The sequence below is a fragment of the Thunnus thynnus genome, chromosome 12 (genome assembly GCF_963924715.1).
Source record: "Thunnus thynnus chromosome 12, fThuThy2.1, whole genome shotgun sequence".
Lineage (NCBI taxonomy): Eukaryota > Metazoa > Chordata > Actinopteri > Scombriformes > Scombridae > Thunnus > Thunnus thynnus.
In genome coordinates this window covers 22699240-22722165 of record NC_089528.1, presented here as the reverse complement: position 1 = coordinate 22722165, position 22926 = coordinate 22699240, and the positions used below count along the sequence as shown (strand labels likewise).

General features: G+C 39.3%; 1 protein-coding gene across 3 annotated transcripts in view; it reads right to left on the bottom strand.

The window, feature by feature from the left end:
- The window catches only part of LOC137194462 (guanine nucleotide exchange factor VAV3-like), a 49512-nt gene that overhangs the window by 5224 nt on the left and 21362 nt on the right, over positions 1–22926 (bottom strand). Inside the window, exons 15-26 of one of the 3 annotated variants that reach the window (XM_067606371.1) lie at positions 20423–20532; positions 18467–18568; positions 17854–17945; positions 16862–16884; positions 15203–15227; positions 12802–12932; positions 9688–9753; positions 9405–9439; positions 9138–9254; positions 5022–5109; positions 4375–4504; positions 2–61 (exon numbers count right to left, since the gene is read on the bottom strand). In XM_067606371.1, coding sequence (XP_067462472.1) covers positions 2–61; positions 4375–4504; positions 5022–5109; positions 9138–9254; positions 9405–9439; positions 9688–9753; positions 12802–12932; positions 15203–15227; positions 16862–16884; positions 17854–17945; positions 18467–18568; positions 20423–20532 — 979 coding nt within the window. The remainder of the gene's footprint in view (position 1; positions 62–4374; positions 4505–5021; positions 5110–9137; positions 9255–9404; positions 9440–9687; positions 9754–12801; positions 12933–15202; positions 15228–16861; positions 16885–17853; positions 17946–18466; positions 18569–20422; positions 20533–22926) is intronic. The other 2 variants (XM_067606372.1, XM_067606373.1) reach the window with 2 other exon arrangements.

Here is a 22926-nt window from a genome sequence, read left to right as displayed (position 1 = left end):
CCTGTACCTGACCAGAAAGGCGAGGAGGAGGGAGGAACAAAGCTGCAGCCGCCAGGAGGAACTACAGAGAAGCAAAGCAAGTGATGGGGGGCGGGGGGGGGGGGGGAGGGGGTTCAGGCCGTAGTGGGAGCAAAGAGAGAACATAAGAAAAGTAAACACAAGTTTGACAGAGAGAGAGAATGAGAGAGGGTAAAGGAGAGAGACAGGAAAAGTTGGCAAAGTCAAAGAACAAGCAAAAGACAAGAACGGGTGGGAGAGAAAAGTGAGAGAGGAGTGCAAAACACTTGATTCAGAGCATATGTTTAATTTTTATGTAACACTGCCCATGAGAGGATAGGATAATCAGTAATTAATGACATACTTGTGGGCATGAGTATGCAAAGTATGTGGGTATCAGTATCCTCATACTTTTGTGTCCTTTTTGTCTGGAGCTGTATTTCTTGGTGTGTGCTGGGCCCCTTTGTTTCAATTCAGGGAAATCTTAATGCTACAACATACTGTACTGTACATACTGTGCTTGCTTCCAGTTTTGTGGCAACAGCTTGAGGACGGCTCTTTCCTGTTTTATTATGACAATGTCCCCATGCGCAAAGCGAGATCCATAAACAAATTGTTTTACCAGTTTGGTCTGATAGAACTTGACTGGCCAGCACAGAGCTCTGAACTCCATCCAACATCTTTATGATGAAGTGGAACGCCAGCTGCGAGCAAGGTCTTATCACCCAACCAACCTCAGTGATCCTCTTGTGGCTGAATGGGAGCAAATCTCTGCAGCCAAGTTCCGAAATCTTGCGGAAAGCCTTTTCCAGAAGAGTGGAGGCTGTTACAACAGCATGATGCCCACGGTTTTTGAATGAGATGTTCAACAATCACACATGAGTGTAACGTTTGGGTACCCACATACTTTTGGCCATGTAGTATAGCTTCTGCAACCTTCTCCAGGTCATACTGCATAATAATCAGCAATAACAGCCTCTTGAGCACCAGACCAGCTGAGCCAAAGCAGCAGCATGGGAGTAAGTATACGTCTGGGCACAGCATCGCGCCCTGACAAGGCAACGGCTGGGATTCCACACCGCAGCGCCAAAGACTTCTGCTCCCATATGAAACCCCATCTGAGCCAGCAGACCCTCACACTGAGAAAAAACACCTCCTGTCAACACAACAATATGGTACCATGCCATCTTCCTCTCCCCTACAGGGATAAGTAAATGCAGGCCAATATGTGTCAAATGTTTGTCTGACCAGCCCACAAACAAATTTACACATACCTGCAGGAAGTAGATACCGTATACACAAACACATGTACTATATGGACATATGTACACAACATGAACTGGGTGAGTGAAATCAAAAAAGATTAAATGCACTATATAAATACAATTAATAATAAATGATATTAACATCACTCTACATGTTATATATGTTAATCAAATCAAAGACAGTCATGACATTGAACTTCTGGATATGATTTAGGATGATCAAACTGAGTTTCAAATAATTCTCTCTGATAAATTATCTAAAGTTTTCATTTTGAAAGAGAAATTGAATGTTATCTGCTTGTAATCAGTAATTTAAGGCATCACGACTGAGTATCCCAATAATGTCTACAACTGCAAGATGATTCTCCTGACGATAAAAGATAATATTAAATGATTTCCCTAACATTCACATACAGTATACACAGAAGTAAAGCACTCACTCAGACTTAATTGAAGAGGCTGGCTGGGGTTTTTCCAAACAAATTACTCCAGAGTTTTGATGGTTTTTCAGTAGTTCTGCACCATATGATTGTTTGCTCAGCCTTGCATTCTGTTTTCTTTGCTATGAGGTGTCTGTTTTGAGATTCAAACCATTTTGTGTGGTTTTTTTGTGTTTGTTTTGGCTTGACATCTGTCTTTCCACAGAGGCTGTTTACCAGACAGAGAATGTGGTGCCCACACTAAGTCTGTCTATGGGGGTGGACGTCTTAAGGCAATAATAATCTATCCCAGAATGTACTGAGACAACGGTGGGTCTGTCAAGGCTTTCTCACTGAAGGTAGCATGGTGAATGGCAGTGATGCACAAACACACCTCTTGCAGAGCTACTTTGAAGCCTGATGCGCTGGGAAACCGACGCTGCCAAAAGAGGCAGAGGGACAAGGATGTAGCAGAATTTTACATCCGAACAGACACAAAGGGCTAACTTTGACTTTGTTCCAGCGTTCCTCTGCTTGCCTCGGCTGCTGTTGCAGCGGCTGTGGTTGTTTACACATACAGCTCTCTTTAAGTTAAGACGGTTTACCTCCAGCAGCTTTCTGCTCTTTTCCATCAGATCATATTTGCAAACTTTTCCCAGTTTTGTGGAAACAGGCACAGTCCCTCAGTTGGACCAGGGGTATCCCCCAGGTGTGTATCAGCAGGCGGCTGTCACACAGTTTTCTCCGCTGCCAGTCCAACTGAAATGTCATGTCCTGTCAGGAAAATTGTGAAGCCATCTCAGAGCTGAGCAGCGTACAGAGTGTGACGTTTGGAGTAGCAGATTCCTGGTGCTTGCCTGGGGCATCGGGCCCTAACTGGGACCTCTCTACCGAGCCTGGTGAGCTGCCAAGGCTCCTTTCTATTTATTTCACTCACCGTCTCTCTCGTTCTCTCTTTTGTCTGGCAAGTGCAAGCAGAATGCATTGAAATCAAGATGAGATGAGATTTGCTAGATCTCTTTCCTATGCTATCGGACATGCTATGTTTGCTGACAAGTGCAAATATAAACCTGGTCACATTTTGTGTAAAGGTTTATGATCAGATGTTATTATCCAGATAATATATCCAGATCCAGGTTTGGCTGTCCTTATTGCTTCTTCTTTATTTAGCTCAATATCACAAATCATTTTTCAATCTGTACAACATACGACACCCTTCTCCTTCCTCCTTTTTCCATCACTTTCATCCATTTAATTCTATCCACATTCTATCTTTCTCTCAACCTGTCTGTATAACTCTCTGTATTCTCTCTGTCACTCTCTTGTTGAGCTTAAGCACAAGGATGCATTTATTCATGCCTGTTAATGCTAACAGGTTGAAATCATAGAAGCAGCGTTACCTCTCAAACACAAGCAAGACTGCCTTTGTAGAGAAGCAAAACAGCATTGATGATTTTCACCACACAGTAGTCTGTCAGAGTTTATCATATGTGAAAAAAACACTGTTTGCCACTTTGGATTTTTCCGCATAATAAGCAGAACAAGCCAAACCTAAAATAATCACAGGGAGGGTCAGTAGAGCTTAACAATTTCCCTTTTTTGTGTTTAATTAAGTGACTTTTGCATAATGAGTATTACTCTCTATCATCATGTTTCAGTCTAGTATACATTTAGCCAATTTCTACTGAATTTGTGCCATTATTATCTGCAGTTTAACCAATTTTATGCTAAGTTGAATGTGGTTTGACAGAGTAATGCATCATTTCACATGCAAATTCCAGTATCTTGTGATCAATTGTTTATATAACATGGTAAATGTACATATTTGCACTTTTCTGCTTGTATAGCCATAATTACCATATGGCAATAATGGTGTTTTTACTCTTTGGTATATGGCAGTAAGGACTATTAACAGCAAATAGCTCATTTTCAATCAGCCGTGTTCCAGATACCACGTGTTGAACAGCTAAAGTTTTGTGTATATATTTAACTCAGAATGACAGTATACACATGCTAGAATGTTGTCTTTGACTTTATGAAATGAAAATGAAACAAGAGGATCAACCATGCAAAACTGAGGAGGCATGTCTCCCCAGGAAAACTGCTGCTGTCTTCCACCCTGCTCTGTTCCACAGGGACTCATGTTAGCTCATTATGCTGTGCTAAATATTTCTAGCATGTCTCACACGTCAAAGATAGGACTGCCTTGGGTATTAAGACATAGTTTTCACTTGAGTGTTTAATAACCAAGCAAATGCTCTGTCAGCATGATTTTGCAATGTAAGCTGGGACATTTTCCAACAGTTTTTTTGAGGCAAGGGAACACAGTAGCTGGCCTGTGATGACAAAACATTAGCAAGTGAGATACTGATTCCAGCAAATGCTTTCTGCTCTTGGCTTGTTTTGTTTCTAGGTGAGGACATGGGAAATATAAGTTACTATTGAATGTTTTGGTCACACAGAAAAGCCTTACAAGCCGGTCTAAGCTCCCCAGGGAAAAACAACTCACCTTACTTATCTGATCTGGTCTGCTATAGTAAAAACCCACTCCTCTGGTCCTCCAAACACATCATAACAAATGCTCAGAATTACTTCCAACTATAACTGGATCGAGATCTGATCTTAACTAGTAGCATTTAAACCTGTCAGACAGAGAGTCTCTGGGAACTTGGAAGCTTTTGAAGCAGACTCACCACTGCCAGCCTTGGTAATGGCCAGAGGCATGTTTCCATTGGACAGTTCCCTATAGGGGACCTGCAGAGTGGTGTCAAGACTGCTGAAACCCTCCTTTAACGAGTGGTGCTTGTAGTACTCCACTAGGTCCTGTGTAAAACAAGCACAATGAAACAAAACATACCTTTAGCATTAGTAAACCAGGGTAAATCTAGCTGGTGTTGTGTGCAAATGTATAGAACGGAAAGCAAAGACATGTGGGAAGGTTAGTAAGGGAGTAGCTGCTTGTTTGATCTTGACAACACAACAGCAGCCAGTATGGAGCAAGTCTTGCTGCGCAGGGCAACTAACCACAATATATTTTTCTATCTGCCCATTTCAATTTTATGTGCTGGAAACAAGCTAATATTAGCTACTGCCATATAATACCACAGGCAGCTGCATACAACGTGCCCTTGTGGCTCTGTGTGTGTACACAAATGTAAAAATAAACCACCAGTAGATATATTTTTATCATTGTACAAAACAAAGTAAAATTTATGGCTTATATGCTGCAGTTTATCTCAAGAGAGTGCTGCAAAAGTAGTGCAATGTCAAAATGATTATGCTCATTAAGGCTACAGCAGTTTATAGGGCAAAAAAATCCATACAAAGTAAAAACCATTACCAGCACAGTCTTGAACAGCCGGCTCTCAGCGATGTAAAAGCAGCCATCCTTGGTGAGAATTTTAATGTGCTTGACTTTATCGTTGAACCTGTGGAGGATGAATAAGACATGGGCTGCTAATCAACTATACATGCTTCCACATCAATCCAGTCTCTATGGTGAACCGTCACGAAGGTCTGTCTGAGCTGACTGTCGGTTTCCATGCTGAGCCAAGCAACTTTGTTTAACAAGAACACCTTCGTTTTTCCCAGCGGTGGACCCAGGTCGCTAACATCAGATAATAACTTTACAGCAGATTACACTGTGATTACATTGTGTTTTACACTTGTTTTAAGAACGCTGTGAGTATTATCAAATTTGAGTGTATACCAGAGGTTGTGACCCCGTAAATCAACTCTTCATCACAAGTTTTGTCTTACATTGAACATGAATGGTGGGCAGTTACACTAGAGTAGTTCTTTTGCAGATTGCAGTATTTTCAAAGTATTGAAACAGGAATGAAGAGCAAAAATATCTTGTATTTCAAAAGGAAAGAAAATACAGAAATGTCAGAAAATAATTTTGTGTAAGAGGCATATATTTATAACTTCAATTGCAATCAAGTGCAATCCCCAGTTTGAGAAGCACTCTAAAAGAAAAATTTAAGTATTTCTAAAAAAAACACACAAAAGATAAAAGCAGAAAGTCCCCAAAATCTACAACAATTTTATGTGAAGTAAAAATAAAAATGTATAATATAATTTGTTTTTGTTTTTTGTTTTTTTTTGCCAAATGTTTGAATAGCGTAGGCAAACAACTCCTACTTACTACTGATTGGCTGATTAGCAACAAAAGTGGAGAACTATTTATTACAGCTCTGTATCCCCCTTCCATAGTATCTACTAAGAATTAATGTAATTTACCATTCGTTATTCACAGGGAATTATACAAAAGGTGACTTTGGACATTAATGCCAGTTCAGTTCTTTTTTTTGCCCTATTGTTTTTGTGATGTTTCTGGAGTCGTCACTGTAAGTTTAGTTTTCTAATAATAAATGCATAGTTTGTACATATTTTGTGTAAATCATCGCATTTGATTCTAGTAACCTGCTGCATTTCCTTTTCTGTGATTTTTTTTTATATTAGATTTTTTTTACCCCTTATCATTTACTGTGCTGCCACATCCATTGATAGAAAACTGTTTCACACCTAGTACCTAGTACTTGAGGGCCTGATTAAATAATTAAGTGATGAAATAATCATTTGTCTTGGGAGAATCCTATAGCAGCCTCAGTCCTTTGTTGAAAAGTAATGCGGGCCAACCTTGAAAATACGTGCAGAATGTGCAGTGCATATACAGGCACAAATGAGAATGCGCTGTTGAGCCAATTGCAAGCACAGTAAGCTACTGTCCTGTATATTGCATGTCTCCCATATGGTGATGGCAAGTTACACTGGAGACAGATCCGCATTGTAAATCTCCCAGTGCGGTGTATAAAGGATGAGAAGAATATGGTCATGTTGCAAATTCACTGACACATTATGAATATGTGGTGAGGAATACATTATTGATGTGTGTTGAGTTATATGGTGCATAACACATGAGCCGTGTTTGGTGAAGGCTGTCTTTTTTTCCGCGCAGGGCCGCACACATACACAAACACACAATATATCTTTCAACATACAAACTGACCACTTGTGCAGTGTCTGACATTAGACAGTTCCAGTTGATTAGCAAGAAGCTCTCTGTATAAAGCTCCATTATCTCAAACGGCCATCCTGATAATGATCTTAAGCAGTGAGACAGGCAATTAGGATTGGAGTGTTCAGAAACTGGCCCTGTACATCAAAGCTTTGAATGAGGAACGGTATGAGTCCACCAAACCAAATGGGCTGGAATGGTGTGTCACTGGCTAAATAGTCTTAACATCCAAACACCATTTCAGAGTGCACCCTCAATCGTTATAATCTCTTACAGCTGTCATGCCAGGTCAGAAGGACTCGATAGTCCTTTCTGTTTTTTAAAGACTGAACAAGCTTTGATGTAGCCTAAAAGATATTCGCTTGTTAAATGGACAGTGTTGTATTTCAAAAGAGGGATACCGAGGCACTCAACTATAAAGCAGCCATTTATTGAGGCCTAGAGGAATGGATGGTTTATCTACAATTCAAGTGCGTTTCTAGCCTTCTTTTGAAATACATTTCTAAGAGTGATAGACAAGGCGCTGAAAATAGCGTGGTGCAAAGCTATCAGACACTTCTTGACCATGTGTCTGAGCAAAAGACACAAATAATAGATAGATGCTACAACAGATCATACCGATTCCTATGCTGCATTCAGTTGAGATGTGTGGTTTGGCATTAAAGTAAACTAGCTGCAACACTGTTTAGGTATGATGTAAGGTTTGAATAGAGACTGTGCCAGGAAGGGTGGATAAGGGTCCCTGCACGCAACATATTTTCTCACTTATCTGAAGTGGTATCTAGCCATACAGATAGTTTTGGTTTTATTTGCTGAGGTCAAGAAATATCCATATCCGAGTTTTCTGCCTCCACCAATACAATGGAGGTGAACAGAATTTTGTTTGTGATCTTCACAGCATTGAACGACTTCTCTCTCCAGGACAGTACGCCCATTAGTCTGGATAATCCACAGACGTCACTGTTAACAGTTTTCATAGAGACTTTTTATTGGTACAAAGTTGTTCTGATGAAACCTATTCACAGTGAGGTCTGGGGATTATCCAGGGCAGATAGTAACTTAACAATCATATAATCATATCAAACTCAGTAATTCCATTCATTTCCATTGTACTGGGGTCCTGCAGTGACAATGCTATCTAGTGCTGAGCACCACAGTGAAGGGTGAAGCAATGTAGCTGGTCCATAAACAACAGCGGTTAATTCATTGCTTTCTTTGTAAATCGGTTATTAAATTTTTCCTTCTAGATGACTTAAAAAATATGGAATACATGTATGAAACATCCTTATTGTCCCCCATTCATATATTTACATGCCTAAAAATAGTAGCATGAATGACAATACAATACTTGCAACCTAGTAAATAGTTCACTGTGAGGTAATGGAAAAATGAAAGCAAAACCTGAATTATATATAAAAAGCAGCTACTGACGTGTCCACCTTTCATCCATATCAATATTCATATTCAGTCCATGTCTACTCCACAGAGCAAACCCCGTCTACTAATGTTGCGACAAATACTCATGAAGTTGCTATAGTAACCCATGTTTCCAAACTCATTAACAAATTCAAATGCTCAAACAATACCTATAGTTAACTTAACCATAGCCTTGTAAACGGGCTCCAAGTTTAACCACAACAATGGTCTCTTACTATCTTTAAGTTTTCTCGTCCACCACAATGCTTGTAATTGCTAATATCTATAGATCTTGGTGATTTTTATAGAAAGCAATATGATGAAATTTAAATCTGAAATTTAGTACTATTTACACAAGATGTGTCTAGCATAGATATTTTCTTTGATAAAATTTTCTCAAATGACACCAGCTACCTCAGCAGTCAATATTAATGCATTTGCAGGGCAGCAGGACCAGGAATAATGTGTTTCCTGCAGTTTCTAAATTGCAGTGGAGGCAAAAATATATTAGATAGATACGTGAAATCCTGGGTAAATACAAACCAATACTATTTGCGTGGCTTGATACCTTTAGAGGTAAGAGAGGAAATATAAACTGTGTATAAACTGTGATTCATCAGACCAGGGAAACTTTTTCCATGCCTCAGTTTTCAGACACTTTTGATGATTATACAGTCACTGTAACTTCTTGTTCTTAGTTTACATGAGTGGAACATAGCATAATCTCCTTCTGCTGAGGCCCATCCACTTAAACATTTGATGAGTTGTTGTTTTTTTTTTTCCCAGATAATGCACCATTCTTGTACTGAGCCTGTTATTTGCATGTGGGCATTTTGTTTGCGTGAATGATTCTTGCCACTCTCCTCTCACCTCCCACAATAAGGTGTTTTTGCCCACAAGATTTCTGCCGACTACATGTGTTTTATTTATTCCACCATTCTCTGTGAACTGTAGCGAGTGAAAAACCTAGGGGAGATTGAGTATGGAAATATATGGAAAACAAGCTGTCATGTCACTTACTTTATACTGATAGCGTATTCTGTGCACTCTTTACTCCTGTGTCGAACCAGATAGGTGCTGTTTCCTCGGTCCAGGAGCTCCACCTCAGCCTGGTATCTCTCCATAGGCCCTGCAAACCTGAACCACACGTGAACAGCCACTGCACTTACACTGCAATCAATCATTCTGAACATGAGGATGAGAGTAGTCGATACAATCAATAAAATAGAGTAAGAATGACTTGTGGTTATTGTTAGCAATCTACAGTCATTTGTTTTCATCACTTACCAGAGCTGGGCCGAGTAATCAACAGGTTTTGGAACCTGGCATAGAAAAGAATTGTGGTTATTTTGTGTTTCAGTGGAGTCAATACTGAAGGGTGGAGGTCATTTCTAGTAATGTGATATTTAAGCCACATCTAATGGCTAAAATCAGTCTTCTACAGTGAAAAAACTGCAATTGAAAAGCACTACATTCCTACGCTAAGACATCGATATTAGCCATTATCCACTGAATGCACTGTAATCACACTAAATGTGTCTTATTGATTACGAAAAATATGCACACTTACACACGGGCAAGGCCTCACAGCATCACTTGGAAAGAAGCCAATCTTGCTTGTTGCCAGAATTTTGCCCTGCAATGGCAACTGGCTGTTAATCGCATTATATTTGTCTGGGAGCAACTACACCTCTCTCTCTTTCTCTCTCTCTGTCTCTCTCTCTCTCTCTCTCTCTCTCTCCTCCTTTTCTCTTCCCCTCCCACATTCGCTTCAATAAATCCTCAGCAATTAGCACACAACAAGCAGTGCATCTAATTTGCAGCCCAAGTTAATTATGGTTCAAACTCTGCCGGCAGTTAGATTTGTACTGCATCAAAACAAGAGCCTCGTTTAACACTAAATAATGGATCTTATTCTGGTCTTTGAATATCCAAACAGCGTGAGCTCTCTGGCTCGTACAGAAGACTAACAATTGCATTTTAGCGAACCCGCCTCAAGCAAACAGAAGCTTTATATGAAAATCATTAATTCCTCCAACAAACATAGTGTAGACACACTTTTTCCCAGCAAAGTAAACCAATTTGGTGAAACAAATTGCTTAATGTTTTTATATACTTGTTCCTAGTATTTTATAGCCTTAATTCTATATCATGTTTATTATCTTGTAGACAGTGATAAGCATATATGTCAACATTAAGCTCAAGATAATTTGACTTGCCAATTCTGAGCTTGAGGTCAATTTGAAGTCCGTTGAGTCAATCTGAGAAGACAGTGAGTGTTGAGGGCATGTGGAGCTCTTCATTCAGCTTCCTGCCCTGTTTATGCTTTCCTCCTCACTCCTCTTTATTAGTATGAAATGCTTTTTGGGACCGTGCAAGCCCTGGCAGTAACTAGATTGGAAAGCGAATCTTTACCCATCTCTATGATTCATTCTGTGTAATAACATTTCATCAAAGGTTTTTTGAGAGCCTCTCTCTATTTGTTATGCCTTCGATAAGCGTATGATAAAGATTAAACTTATTACTCTGTTGGCATAAACAGGCAGCAGCCAAAGGATCAAATGAAATTACAGTGATTGATTGTATTGTTCTGCCAGTGGGATGGGGATAATTGCCTTCTGGGTAACAGGGGATATGAATTCTCAATGTTCTGTAATTCCATCCTCTGGCGCCACTGGGGACGCTGAAGATTAAAGGTACCCTGTGGAGTTTTCATTGTAAACAAACACGGTTTTGTTTAGATTCAGTGATTCTCACATAAAAGGATTGTGTATTTAAATAAAAATGTGGTTGTTTATAAAAATTATTTTATAAAAAATATATTATAAAAATAATTATTGAAAAAAAACGTAAAATTTTCAGTAACTACAAAATGAAGCTAATAAGCCAAGCTGCAAAAACTGTAGCCATTCCAGCCACCTTGATCACCAAAGAAACGTAGCTGGTGAAGCTAGAATTAATACTAGATGTTATATCCCTTTTGATGAACTGACAACTCGGTTATTTATTTTGTTATTCCACATAACTACAGTAAATGAGGCTGTATAGCTAAATCAAACCTTAATGGAAAAAACAGCTATTATATATATATATATATATATATATATATATATATATATATATATATATATATATATATATATATATATATAAAACAACAAATTTAAGAGATTATCAGAGACTGCCATCCGTCTTTGGTTTTATGTGAGATCATGCAAATTATGTGTGGTTAAGCTACATTTAAATCACTTTTTAAATGTATTAAAATGTAGATTAATTTACAGTAATTACATTTACAATATATTGATTTCAATTTAATATACAGACAGACCCGTATTAAAACAGGGGTACAGTTAATTCCTGTGAACTGTGGACTGTAAATTCTCTCATGCAGTTTGCTGACCATCCATTACTTTAAACTTAAAACCTTTTTCTCTCAACTTCATTTTACCGCTCTCTGCATTATGTTAACCCATGCTCATTGTTTGCATATCTGTGCATATTCAAGTACGTTGATAGAACATATAATACAAATAATAAAAGAATCTGCTCATGAAATCACAGCTCTACAGCTCCACTAGTGGTCAAAACCTCCACAGGGTACCATTTAGTAATCTTATTACAGTATCATTATGCACTGACTAGAATGAACACAAATGTGTTATCATTTAATTCCTTTGATTCCCGCCCCCCTCCCCCCAACAGCCTGCATGGTAACCATGGTAGCAAACAAAGCAGTGCCATCTGTAACATGACATTCGCTTGCCATTCTACCAGCTTACTAGAAGCCCCTCCTGGCATTCAAGCCCTCACCCTCCACCTTGTGCTCTGTCACAACAGAGAGAAACATGGAGCATAGGAGATCGGGCTAACTGCCTACTCCCAGCTGTGCCATTGGCAAAGACCGCAGTCTGATTGGAGCAGCACCAGAAGGAGGATGAGGCTTTAATGCCGCCGTAAAGCAGAGTGAGAAACAGCTAGGGAGGCTGCCGGAAGACCCCAGATAAATCGCGATCCTTTCAAAAATAGATAAGGTCAAACACTCTCAACCATTGGCTGACCTCGTGAGATGGTTGCTAAATGAAGCCAGTACATGAGGTTGTCCACCACCATTAAAACATCCTCCAGAGGCTGAAGTGTCTGCTGTTTTATTGTCTCACTGTGGCACTCAATTAATCAACTGAAGCCACTAATTGGTTAGATCATCTGACGTAGGCTCTGATTCAATCTGAGGAGTGAGAGAAAAGACAGCTACCCCATTTATAATGTAACTGGAGTTCAGAGGAGTTCATACAGATCTTCGACTGATAATTCTAATTGAATCTGACCTCATCATAATGCCTCTGTCATATTTATGGCTCACCTGACAGGACACAGAATCTGACAAATAACCACAATAGAATTTGTGATTTATAAACAATAAAGTGAATGTTCTGCCCAAAAGGAAGATAAATTGGGAGTGCCTCCTTTAAAATATATCTTTAGGCTTTTGTTTTCCTTTGTCTAACAGTGGGACATCCAGCAGGGGAGAGAGAGAGGAGAGATGACATGCAGCACAGATTCAAACTCATGACACTGCAAAGACATTGCGTGTGCCAAGCCAACCCGGTGAGCCATATCATGTTATTTTTTCATAGAGTCACAGATGTTGAGATAAAAAGAGGATGAGCTGAGTGACACCCACCTGCCACCAGGAGCTGTGCAGGTCGGCAAACATCAGTTCAATGACATCCCCCGCATGAATACTTAGTGGGGGCCCACACTGGGGACAAGGGATGCCACTGTAGTCTCTGATCACAACCATCCTGGGTAAACCTAGCAGACAGGGAATACAAACACATACTGAAATCTTAGACATTTATCTAAGAGACTACAGCAGTGTAACAGCAGTATCCGATTGTTTCATCATCATCAAGTTGTGGCTGATACAGGAAAATACTGTAACCCTGACACAAAGGTTTTGCAAAGGTTATGAAGGAAGAGAGCAGCATTGATAAGATCTACTATTATTGAAAAATACTTTGTTACACAAAAAGCAGACTATGACTAAAAAGCTTAATAATTAGACCAATTAGAAACAGGTATCCAATAAGGTAGACTTGGTGGAGATGTAAGCAGAACTTAAACTGTGATTTTAATGTTTCACTACTTGACAGACAACAATTTACCTGCAGCCTACATTGATGCATCTTATATGCGTTTTAATTGTTCACTTTTTGTTGTTGTTTATTTCTTTCCTTCTTCTAGTAAGGCTATGACAGTCTTTTATACACTGAGGCCAAAAATCCAAAATCTTAGTAATGGATGAGTAACTGAAAGTTGGAGATAGAGTTTGACTTTTGTAATGTGGTTCATAATTTGAGAAGGTCAAGTTGATGATGCCATACAAGCACATCATGTACTGGAGTACTGTGACACGTGGAAAATTCCTCAAACTACGCATAAACAACTTGGATTATCTTATTAACAGACTCTTATCAAATAGCAGCTCTGGATTCAAACACATCTGATCTTTCTATCAATAACTGTAACTCCACTTCCTTGGATCAGTCCTACAACTTCAAAACCCCCGATGAAGTAAGCAGAGACATGAGCTTCCAGTGCCCGCTCCACCACAACGCTATCAAGCACTCCGAAACTTGGTAAGGCAACTAATATTACATGTTTCAACACACTGTTTTTCGATGTTGTTTTTATTTCATTTAGGTTTTATTTGCTCAGGTTTGAGATATTTGTCTGTAAGATTTCTGTCTCCCCCCAAAATATTATACATTCAAAAAATCCATGTGTCTTTCAAGAAACAATGTCCCGGTTAGGAAGTTTTTATAGGAACTATTTCTTCAGTTATAGAGTAGCTTCAATAAAAAAACAGTTTTATAGTTAGGTCTGATGCAAATCAAAAAACATGGGCAAATAAAATCTATCTGCATGGCTAAAAACCTCTGGATGTATATGATTTTTTTTTAATTAAATCAAGAATTAATTACGTAATTTGAGTAAACTAGCCCTTTAATAATTGTTAACCCTAACCCTATACAAAGCAAACTCTTATACTTTCACCCTCATAAAGGTTTCAACATGAGTGATCTCTAACATGAACATAAATGTGGGAGCTCTGACAGTCTTTTTGATTGAAGTCTAAACCCCAAAAATGGCACAATCCTAAAAAGCAGCAATTTACTTTCGCAGGAAATTCATCTCTTTGATTCCTGAACGGCGTAGCTCCAATCTATCCTCAACGTGGCAGACAAACACAGCCACAAGCGTCCGGCTAAGGCTAAGACGAAACACTGCTGCCAACTTAAAAGACACAGCCACTTACTCTCCCCAGACTCACACATCCAACCCCCTTAGACACATCTCCCTTCCAGCAATGGCTCCCCTGCAAACCAGCCCAAGGAAACTATTAGCTGACGGTGACCTCAGATGAATGGAATATATCACATTCATGTTTTTAATAAGAACAATAAGCACGGCTGTCTTTCTCATAAAGCCCCTTATGGAAATTGATTTATCACAAAGGCACAGCTCAGCGGTTGAGGCTGAGGCATATAGACTGCTGCAAGTGCTTTTCTGCCAGCATTTCTCCTGCCGTGGTTCTCATAATGATTCCACCCACTCCAATTCATCTAAATGCCGGCTTGGGTTTAGGCATCACGGCATGTGGTGAGAAAAGAGATTTTTGTGCTTCGGTTAAGGATCTCTTCTACATCCTTTTATTCATTGGTTATTCTTACTCAAATATATTTGTCAAGATAAAAACTGTTGTTGATCATTTCCTCCTTTGAACCATCTGTGTGAGAGGGAGATTCATGTCAGTGCATTTCTAAGAAAACATCTTTTTTCTTTTCGAGAGTTGAGTAATATTTGATCAAAAAATGTGAGCGGGGTATGATAACATCTGAGGGTTAGCTTTAAACCACCATCTATCTCCTCCAGGTCTCACTCTGGCCTCTGACTAACCATCTCCTTTTCATCCTATCTGTGTTTCTGTTTTGTTAGAGAACCGAGATGAAAGCGGGTAGCTTAAGAAGTTCGACGTAAAACCCTTAGCAGGTTCTCAAAAGTGGTCAAGCCATACTGACCTGGGTTTGCTGGTGTTGTACTTTCCTGTGGATGCAAACAGAAGACAGAGAAAAAAAAAGAGAATTACAGAAAGGGTAAGAGATTGATGAATAAAAAGAGGTAATTCTTGTTCCCTGTGTGGGATCAGCCTGACCTGAGATATGAGTCATACACTTTATACAATCTTCAGTGAGTGTGATAGTGTATTCTAACCATTTCAAAAGTGAAAGAAAGAAACTTAGAGTATAATTCAGGAGTCCTTTTGGGGAAATAAATCGAATAAATCAATACATAAATTCTGGATCATTTTATTCTCATTTTGTCCATGACTCACCTAGATATTATTAGTGTGTTTACATCTTTTATCAGATTAGGCGTCACAGATTCCAAAAACAGAAATATTTAGGAGTAAAACTTGGATTTTTGCATTTGTTGTGAGGTGGGAGGACCATCCAGATTTGCAAAAGTAAAAGCTCTGTATATTTTCTGCATAGACAAGTGACTGATATGGAGCCTGGAGTGTGATAAGACTATATAGACCTTAAAAGTGTTCAGTGTTCATTATTATATATATAATTATTTAAGTTTAATTATGATTTTCATTCAGTACACACTTTAATTTAAAGATGTGCCAGAAACCTAAAAATTAAATGAAGAACAAACCACAGAGCAGCAGCAGAGGCTCTGATTGGCCGGACTCCAGCCAACACGTCATAACAGTGTTGAACTTTTAAATTGAGGACTTTTAAATTTTAGGAGACACACACTGCTCACATCTTTAAATTAGAGAGCTGTCTTCAAATTAGAGCAAACACAAAATTGTAAATGTTAAAGCAGGAGAAAAAGTAATTGTGATATTGGGATATGACTGGAATTTGTAAATCAGGTAACAGAGAGTACCATTTAATATCTTAGAATTAATTTTGCAATTATTAATTAATTTAAATTAATCGTTAAAAGATAGCACAAGGAAATATAATTATTAATTGGTAGATTTAAGGATCTTTTTCATTCACTTTATTTTTATTTATTATTTATTTATTTAGAACACGATGCATAGAGTTTCATTTAAATGCAAATGTAATTAATCAATTTCTAATATGGTAGCTTTTTTGACACTGTTTATAATTATTCCGGTGGTTCAGTCTCCATAGACCAGTGGTTCTCAAACTTTTTCACATCAAGGACCCCTAATCTGACACAAATTAGACCAAGGACCCCCATATTTTATTACAGAAAGTGTATGAAACCCATGACCAAACGAGTCACACATTCTGTCAATGCGTTACTTATGGATGGAATTAAAGTGAAAATAAATTATTCCCCTTATGCTGAGGAACCCCTTGGAACCCCCTCAAGGACCCCTGGAGGTCCCCAGACCCCTCTTTGAGAACCATTGCCATAGACTGGCAGCTGGAGTTGAGAGTCCTGGGTTTCTATGATGAGGAACACTGAGGATTTCACTAAAAGGAAACTTTCAGGGAAAAATCAGCAGCTCCTCCAATTTCACAGACGTGGATAACAACATTATTTCCATCTCTCATTGTTCACAGTTATGAGTGCATGTGTGGTCTGTGTGCACATGTGCGCGTGTATATTATCTTATCTGCATATTATGTGTCACTAATTATGTTAGCTTTGGTGTCTAAGCCAAAAGAGGGAAACAGTCCAGGTCTTACCTTGGGCCTCGGCTTGGCAGAATCTGCAGTCAGGTGGGAGACAAACACAGTGAGAAGAATACAATATCAGTGTGTGGTGAATTCCTGGCATACAACCTCAACTGTCAACCTCTGCTGGCCCTCATCACGCCTCAGAATACATAAAGACCACAATGCTTCTGTCAAAGGCCTTAGCTGCCTTTAGCTGTCTGTGTATTCAGGGAGGATAACGTAACTGAAGTGCAGCGCCAGACCAGTGACAAACAGCCAAAGCTTGACACCGGAGAGAGATACAACAACTGAGAAACATCTACATGCATATAAATGAGTTTGGCTTTTAATTAAACAGCTGCTAAAAATGCAGAAAATTAAAATTGACATAACACTATGTACATCATCTGTAGTTTATAAAATCTCTGATGGAGAATTTGGAAGGCAAAATCTGACCTCAGGACTCCACTTCAGAGTAAACAAATTCAGAACGGTGCCATGTTTGAACTACAGATAAAACTAGAGGAGGGTCTCCTTATGGGACCATTGAAACTGATGAGTTGATTTAATGGCAATTTACCGATTAGATTTGGAAGTACAATTTAAAATTTGGCCTAAAGATGGACGAGTAAGAAGAGGTCAAGGGGTCAACTCAATGAGAAATGTTAATTCTATAGGTAACATGAATATCCACAATGAATTTTAATGACATTTCATCCATTTGATATCTTGTGTATGGAGATGCCAATCTGGCCTGAGGGTGGTGCTAGAGGAAAGCTCATTGAGTTCCCAAAATGTAAAGAAATCATCCTTTTGGGAGCATGTATGTGCTCAGTAAATTTCATGGAAATCTGCCTTTTAGATTTTGATATTTTATGTGTAAAAGTGGAAATTGTAGCCGCATGGTGGTGCTAGAGAAAAGGTCAACATGGAAATGAGGCCGTTAGTTTCCAAGATAACTTCTCATGGACCAAAGTGTTCAAAAAGTCGAAACTGAATCAGTTTGAGAGGTCTCATCTCACCTGTTCTCCCACAGACTCCCAGTCGGCCCAGGCACTCCTTATGGGCCCCCAGCCCACATTTTACACACAGATAACCCTGGTTAAAGATGCCCCTGGAGACGATAAAGCACAGGATATATTTCATGTATAACAGCGTCCTTAAGAGAAATACCTTGACATTTTGAATTTTCAGGCTTCTGTCACTCTGTCAAGATAAGAAAAATGACACAGGAAATGTCCTTCAGCTTTCCAGAACCATAAAACTGATACTGTCTGGTGGGAACTGACACAGCTAATATCCCAATGAAAACCCAGTACTAATAAGCAAGTTTTTGTTAGGTGAAGGACTAATTTTAAAGAAAATAATTTTCCCTTAAGTGCCTCAGGGAAACTGACTGAAATTCATAGTGTCATGCTTTCCTATGTTAAGTATGAAAAAGATTTGAAAGTGTATAATTGTATCAGTGCAATAAGATATGTGATTTACAATTCTGGAACAATATGTATAGTTACAGTTCATGTTCACCCTGTCTCACATGTGAGATTGGGTCCCACTTTGCGATATTTTGCTCTACCACAACTTCATCAGGTATTTATTCAAAAACAGAGGCAGTTCAGGGTGGCTGAATCTTACCTGAGCAAGAGGTGACAGAAGCTACAGGAAGTGATCCTTTCAAAAGTGTGCATCTTGAACTGGTGGGAGTTGTGGTTGGCCTTCTCTGGCCGGATATTTGATCTGAGACGGGGCAAAAGAACAAAAAAATGTTAAATGAACACAAGATTAAGAGTCTACAGGCATGATAGCAGCTCTCAGGGGCTGAATTTACTGTATAGGCACAGTGGTGCTTTGAGCTAAATGACAACATCAGCATGTTAGCATGCCCATAATGAAAATGCTAACATGCTGATGTTAAGGTATGTTTAGTTTAGCGTATTAGAATGAAGTATAGCTAAGACTGAGGGGAATGTCTTCACAGATATTAAGGCATAAACCAATATTGGACAAGCTGTAAGAAAAAAAGTCAGGGGACCACCAAAGTCTTTAGGATTCATCCTCTGGCAACTATAAATGTTGGTACAAAATTTTGTGCCTGCTGGTGGCGTTACAAGTCAGAGGATCCTCCAAAGTCCTTAGAATTCAGTCTCTGGTGGACAAAATTTGATGGCAATCCATCCAATAGTTCTCAAGATATTTAGCTGCCAGACCGACAGACCAACATTGCCATCCATGAAGCTATGCCGCTAGCATGGCTAAAGGCATGTGGTAATTGGGTTTGTGAGTGTGTTTAAGTAGTGGCACTAATTTTCTCTTAATTTATTCAGTATACAAATCATGCTTAATCATTTCTTTATCAACTGAATAACAATACTTGTTTGTGGCAAAAACAATCTGCAGTTTAGTCTTTCAGCTGACTGAAATGAAAGCAATTTTACCCCCAGCGAATGTGTTTGTGCAAATGAAGAGGACTTGAATCAGCCCAGACAAATCCAATTTTGAGCTGCATGTGTTCAGATGTGAGAGGGGAAAGATGCATATCTGAAATAAGCATCCCTTCTGGGAAGTGAACAAGCACGACTGACACAAAACCATCGTTTTGTATTGAACACACCATAGCCACTTAAACTGAGTGCTCCCATAAGTGAGTCCTTCATCAGGAGCCCATATCCTCTTTGCAGGTACAATTTTCACTTTCTGAATGGGCCCCTTCTGGTGTCATTACCCAATGCACAGAGGCACACATTGCAGTTTTCAGACACACAGCCTGAATCTGCAAATAGAACGGTTTCAAGATGGGGGTTAAAATGGTTATTTCTTCCCTAAATTTTTGAAATTACACGTGAGGTTTTGAGCACATTTCAAGGGCCCAGTGATTATGGAAGTGTATGAATTCATACATGACTGCATAAACTTTCAGTTCTAGTTAGAGAAAGAGAAACCCTAAAACAGTGCATTGTTCAATGTATATCCCCACGCTCTGCATTGGTTTGCTACAGTGCACATATCAAGTATAATCCAGCCCCCTATGTAAAGTGAAAATGTATTCAGGGGGGCCATAGCATGCATATCGGGGGTATTGTTTTGATACATACCCACCACAAACACAAAAGCATTTGTTCAGTCAATCAGAGTGTGATGTCAAAACAAGACAGTATTCTCCCAAATCAACATAACAAAGGATACACACAGGATACATGCCTGCAAATACCTCCCACTGTTACAAAATAATACAAAAGATATACCCCCATAAAGCACTGATTTGAAGAACCATCGACGCAGAGTGACTTCTTTGTAGTTTTGTGGTTCTTTGGAACAGTTTATGTTTAATGTGTGGGTGTGTATGCATGAGTGTGAGTGTGTTATCGTACTGTTGTCAGCAGTGTATGCTTGATTACAGCTAAGACCTGATCAAACAGTGCACATGAAAGAGTCAACACCTCTCTCGGCCTTGGAATAACATGCATGCAAACAAAGACAAACACCACACGCGCAAGTACACAGTGTGTTTGTCCTACGATACACACATTCACTGGACTTCTGTGTTGCTCACAGACTGTCACAACTGCGCTGTTCATGTCCACTTGTACTTACATGGCCATTTCAAACTGATCCAGCCATTTCTTCTTCAGCTCTCTGGTCTTGAAAAAGAGTTCAAAGCCTGTGTGCCCCTGCTGGTGAGTCACGTAGAACCCATAGCACCACTGTGAAGGTCAAGAAAAAGACAGTGATCAAAGTGAATGTATTCTCTAATGCATGTGCATTTGCATAAGTACTGTATGTTTATAAAAAGGGAAAATACCATGACTAAATTTACACTGTAATGATTTGCTCACAGATTGTACTGTCCAGTTTCAATAGTGAGTGGCACAGCGGTTCAGTGGTTAGCACTGTTACCTCACAACAAGTACAGTCTTGTTAAAACTGAATTAATGTCCTTTTTTATAGAGCATGCATGTTTTCCTGTGTCTCACAAATTTCCAATACCAATGGGAGATTGCCATGAATCTACTTGTAGGTTTATATGTAAATGTGCATTTTCCCTAATTAATAGCTAAAGATGTAAAAGCTAGAGAGAAAACAAAAGATACCCAAAACAACCCAGTGCAGGCTGACTCAATAGCTTTTTATGAGTAAAGATGAATGGTTGGAAAATCTAAATATTCCACTTTTCCACTCAAAGTCAGAAGTCAGAAATTTACAGTATCTAGTTTCTTAAAGCCTCTGGAAAATCCCCCACAAGATTTAACTGACCCAGTTTGATGAGAAGATTGATACCACACTCATATGTATACACTAAATATGAAGCTAGAGCCAGGAGAGGGTTAGTTTAGCTTAGCATAAAGACAGGAAACAGGGTGAAGCGGTTTACCAATCTCAAGCTAGGCTGTCGGAGCATGGAGATGGTTTCTCATGCGGTCTGCTGTTTCTCTCTCCTTTAGAGGTCTGCATGCAGAAGTCTGGTCATATGAAGTTGCTGTACTGATATTATTTTATTTTACACAGGTGTGTGAGCTTCCTCTTTGTTATTTTGTTATGTAAATTTGTTTTGTATTGATCATTTTCTATATATGTAGTGTATATTTCTATGTATTATATGTTGGTGTTCACACTTTAAATTTAATATTAATTCATAAAATACAAAAATTGACCCTGATGGGTGGGAAAGTAGCTTTTAAAGGGACATTGTAATTGTAATTATATGATGGGGATGAGATGTGTTTTGTTTTATGGACTTATGGAAGATTAAATGTCATGTTGAATGTTATGGCACACAAGTCCTACAGTCATTCGGCTGCAGGCCTTGCTGAAGAGGGGTGTGCATGTAGAAACCCAGTCATATGAAGTTGCTGTACTGATATTATTTTATTTTACACAGCCCTTGAGAAAATAAATCCCCTCCGGTTGTCAAGACAGCAGTTGTCCTTGTCTCATTCCTCTCCATCCACAAACACAGAGTAGATTTTGTAGCAAAATGAAGTGTCAGGCAAGACCAGCTACATGAAGACTGATTCCTGTATAATGCAGCTCCATAAGTTCAGACACTCATTCAAACACCAGTCACATTGAGGCCCATCCTTGCACAGTGTTGTATGTCTGAAAGTTGTTGTCTCTTTCTGTTTTTCACATTTGTTTTTATGACAGATGTCAGCTGGCTGCAAACCAAATTGGTTGATTAATAAAGTTGCAGCAGTCTTTCCAATCCTTGTCCTTTTCTTCAGTTCTGACAGTGACAACATAGACAAAGATGATTTCATCTCATCTCTTGACATACAACCATAATTGCTGCCATCAATCCTGACTGGCTTTGTTTCTTATGTCTCGCTGCCAAAACTGGTGCCACCAGACTTGCAGGCTAACCACAGCGTGTTGGCTGCAGGTTTTCATAAACGTCATGAGAGCAGCAGCAATGGGAGTTAAAACCACAGTTCTGCTCAAAGAAGACTTAAGCTGTGATGACGCTGAGGCAGAGTCGGCACATCTGCCTCAGAGAAACCAAACCGTTTCTCAAAGTCCTAAATTTAGAAACAGTATAAAAACTTCTAAGACACCGTTGCCAGATATCTTATAGTAACTGCATCAAGTATAAAAAAATAAGGATGTAAAAATAACTGCTGCTTGCTTATTTGTTCCACTAACACACTGGCAGCTCGGCAGCTGCCCAGCAAAGCCAGGTTACTCAACCGCTGGCCACCAATTAGCTCCACTGAAGCATTTACAGGTTAAATACCTTTCCCACGGGCATATTTAGGAATGTTTTTCTACCCATTCCCAAACCTCTCGGCTTTTTCCACCCTAATCTGTTCCAGCTTGTTGTGTCATACCTAATAACAGCAAAGTGGAAGGGTTTACCCGTCAATGATTGGCCGGCCCTGCAAAGTCCTGAGTGTTTTAGAGCTCTGCTGAGTGTTAAATCATTGATGACTGGGTGGGTGTTCAGTGGCACCACATTCACACTCTGAAGTTTCATTTAGCAGAAAATGATATATTGCTATGAGCAGCCTTGGAGGACTGAGGACATTTATCACCTGATATTAGCATCTCTGTCCTGCGGTGTGTGTGTTTGTGGTTGTGTGTCGAAGTGGATGTAGGTACAC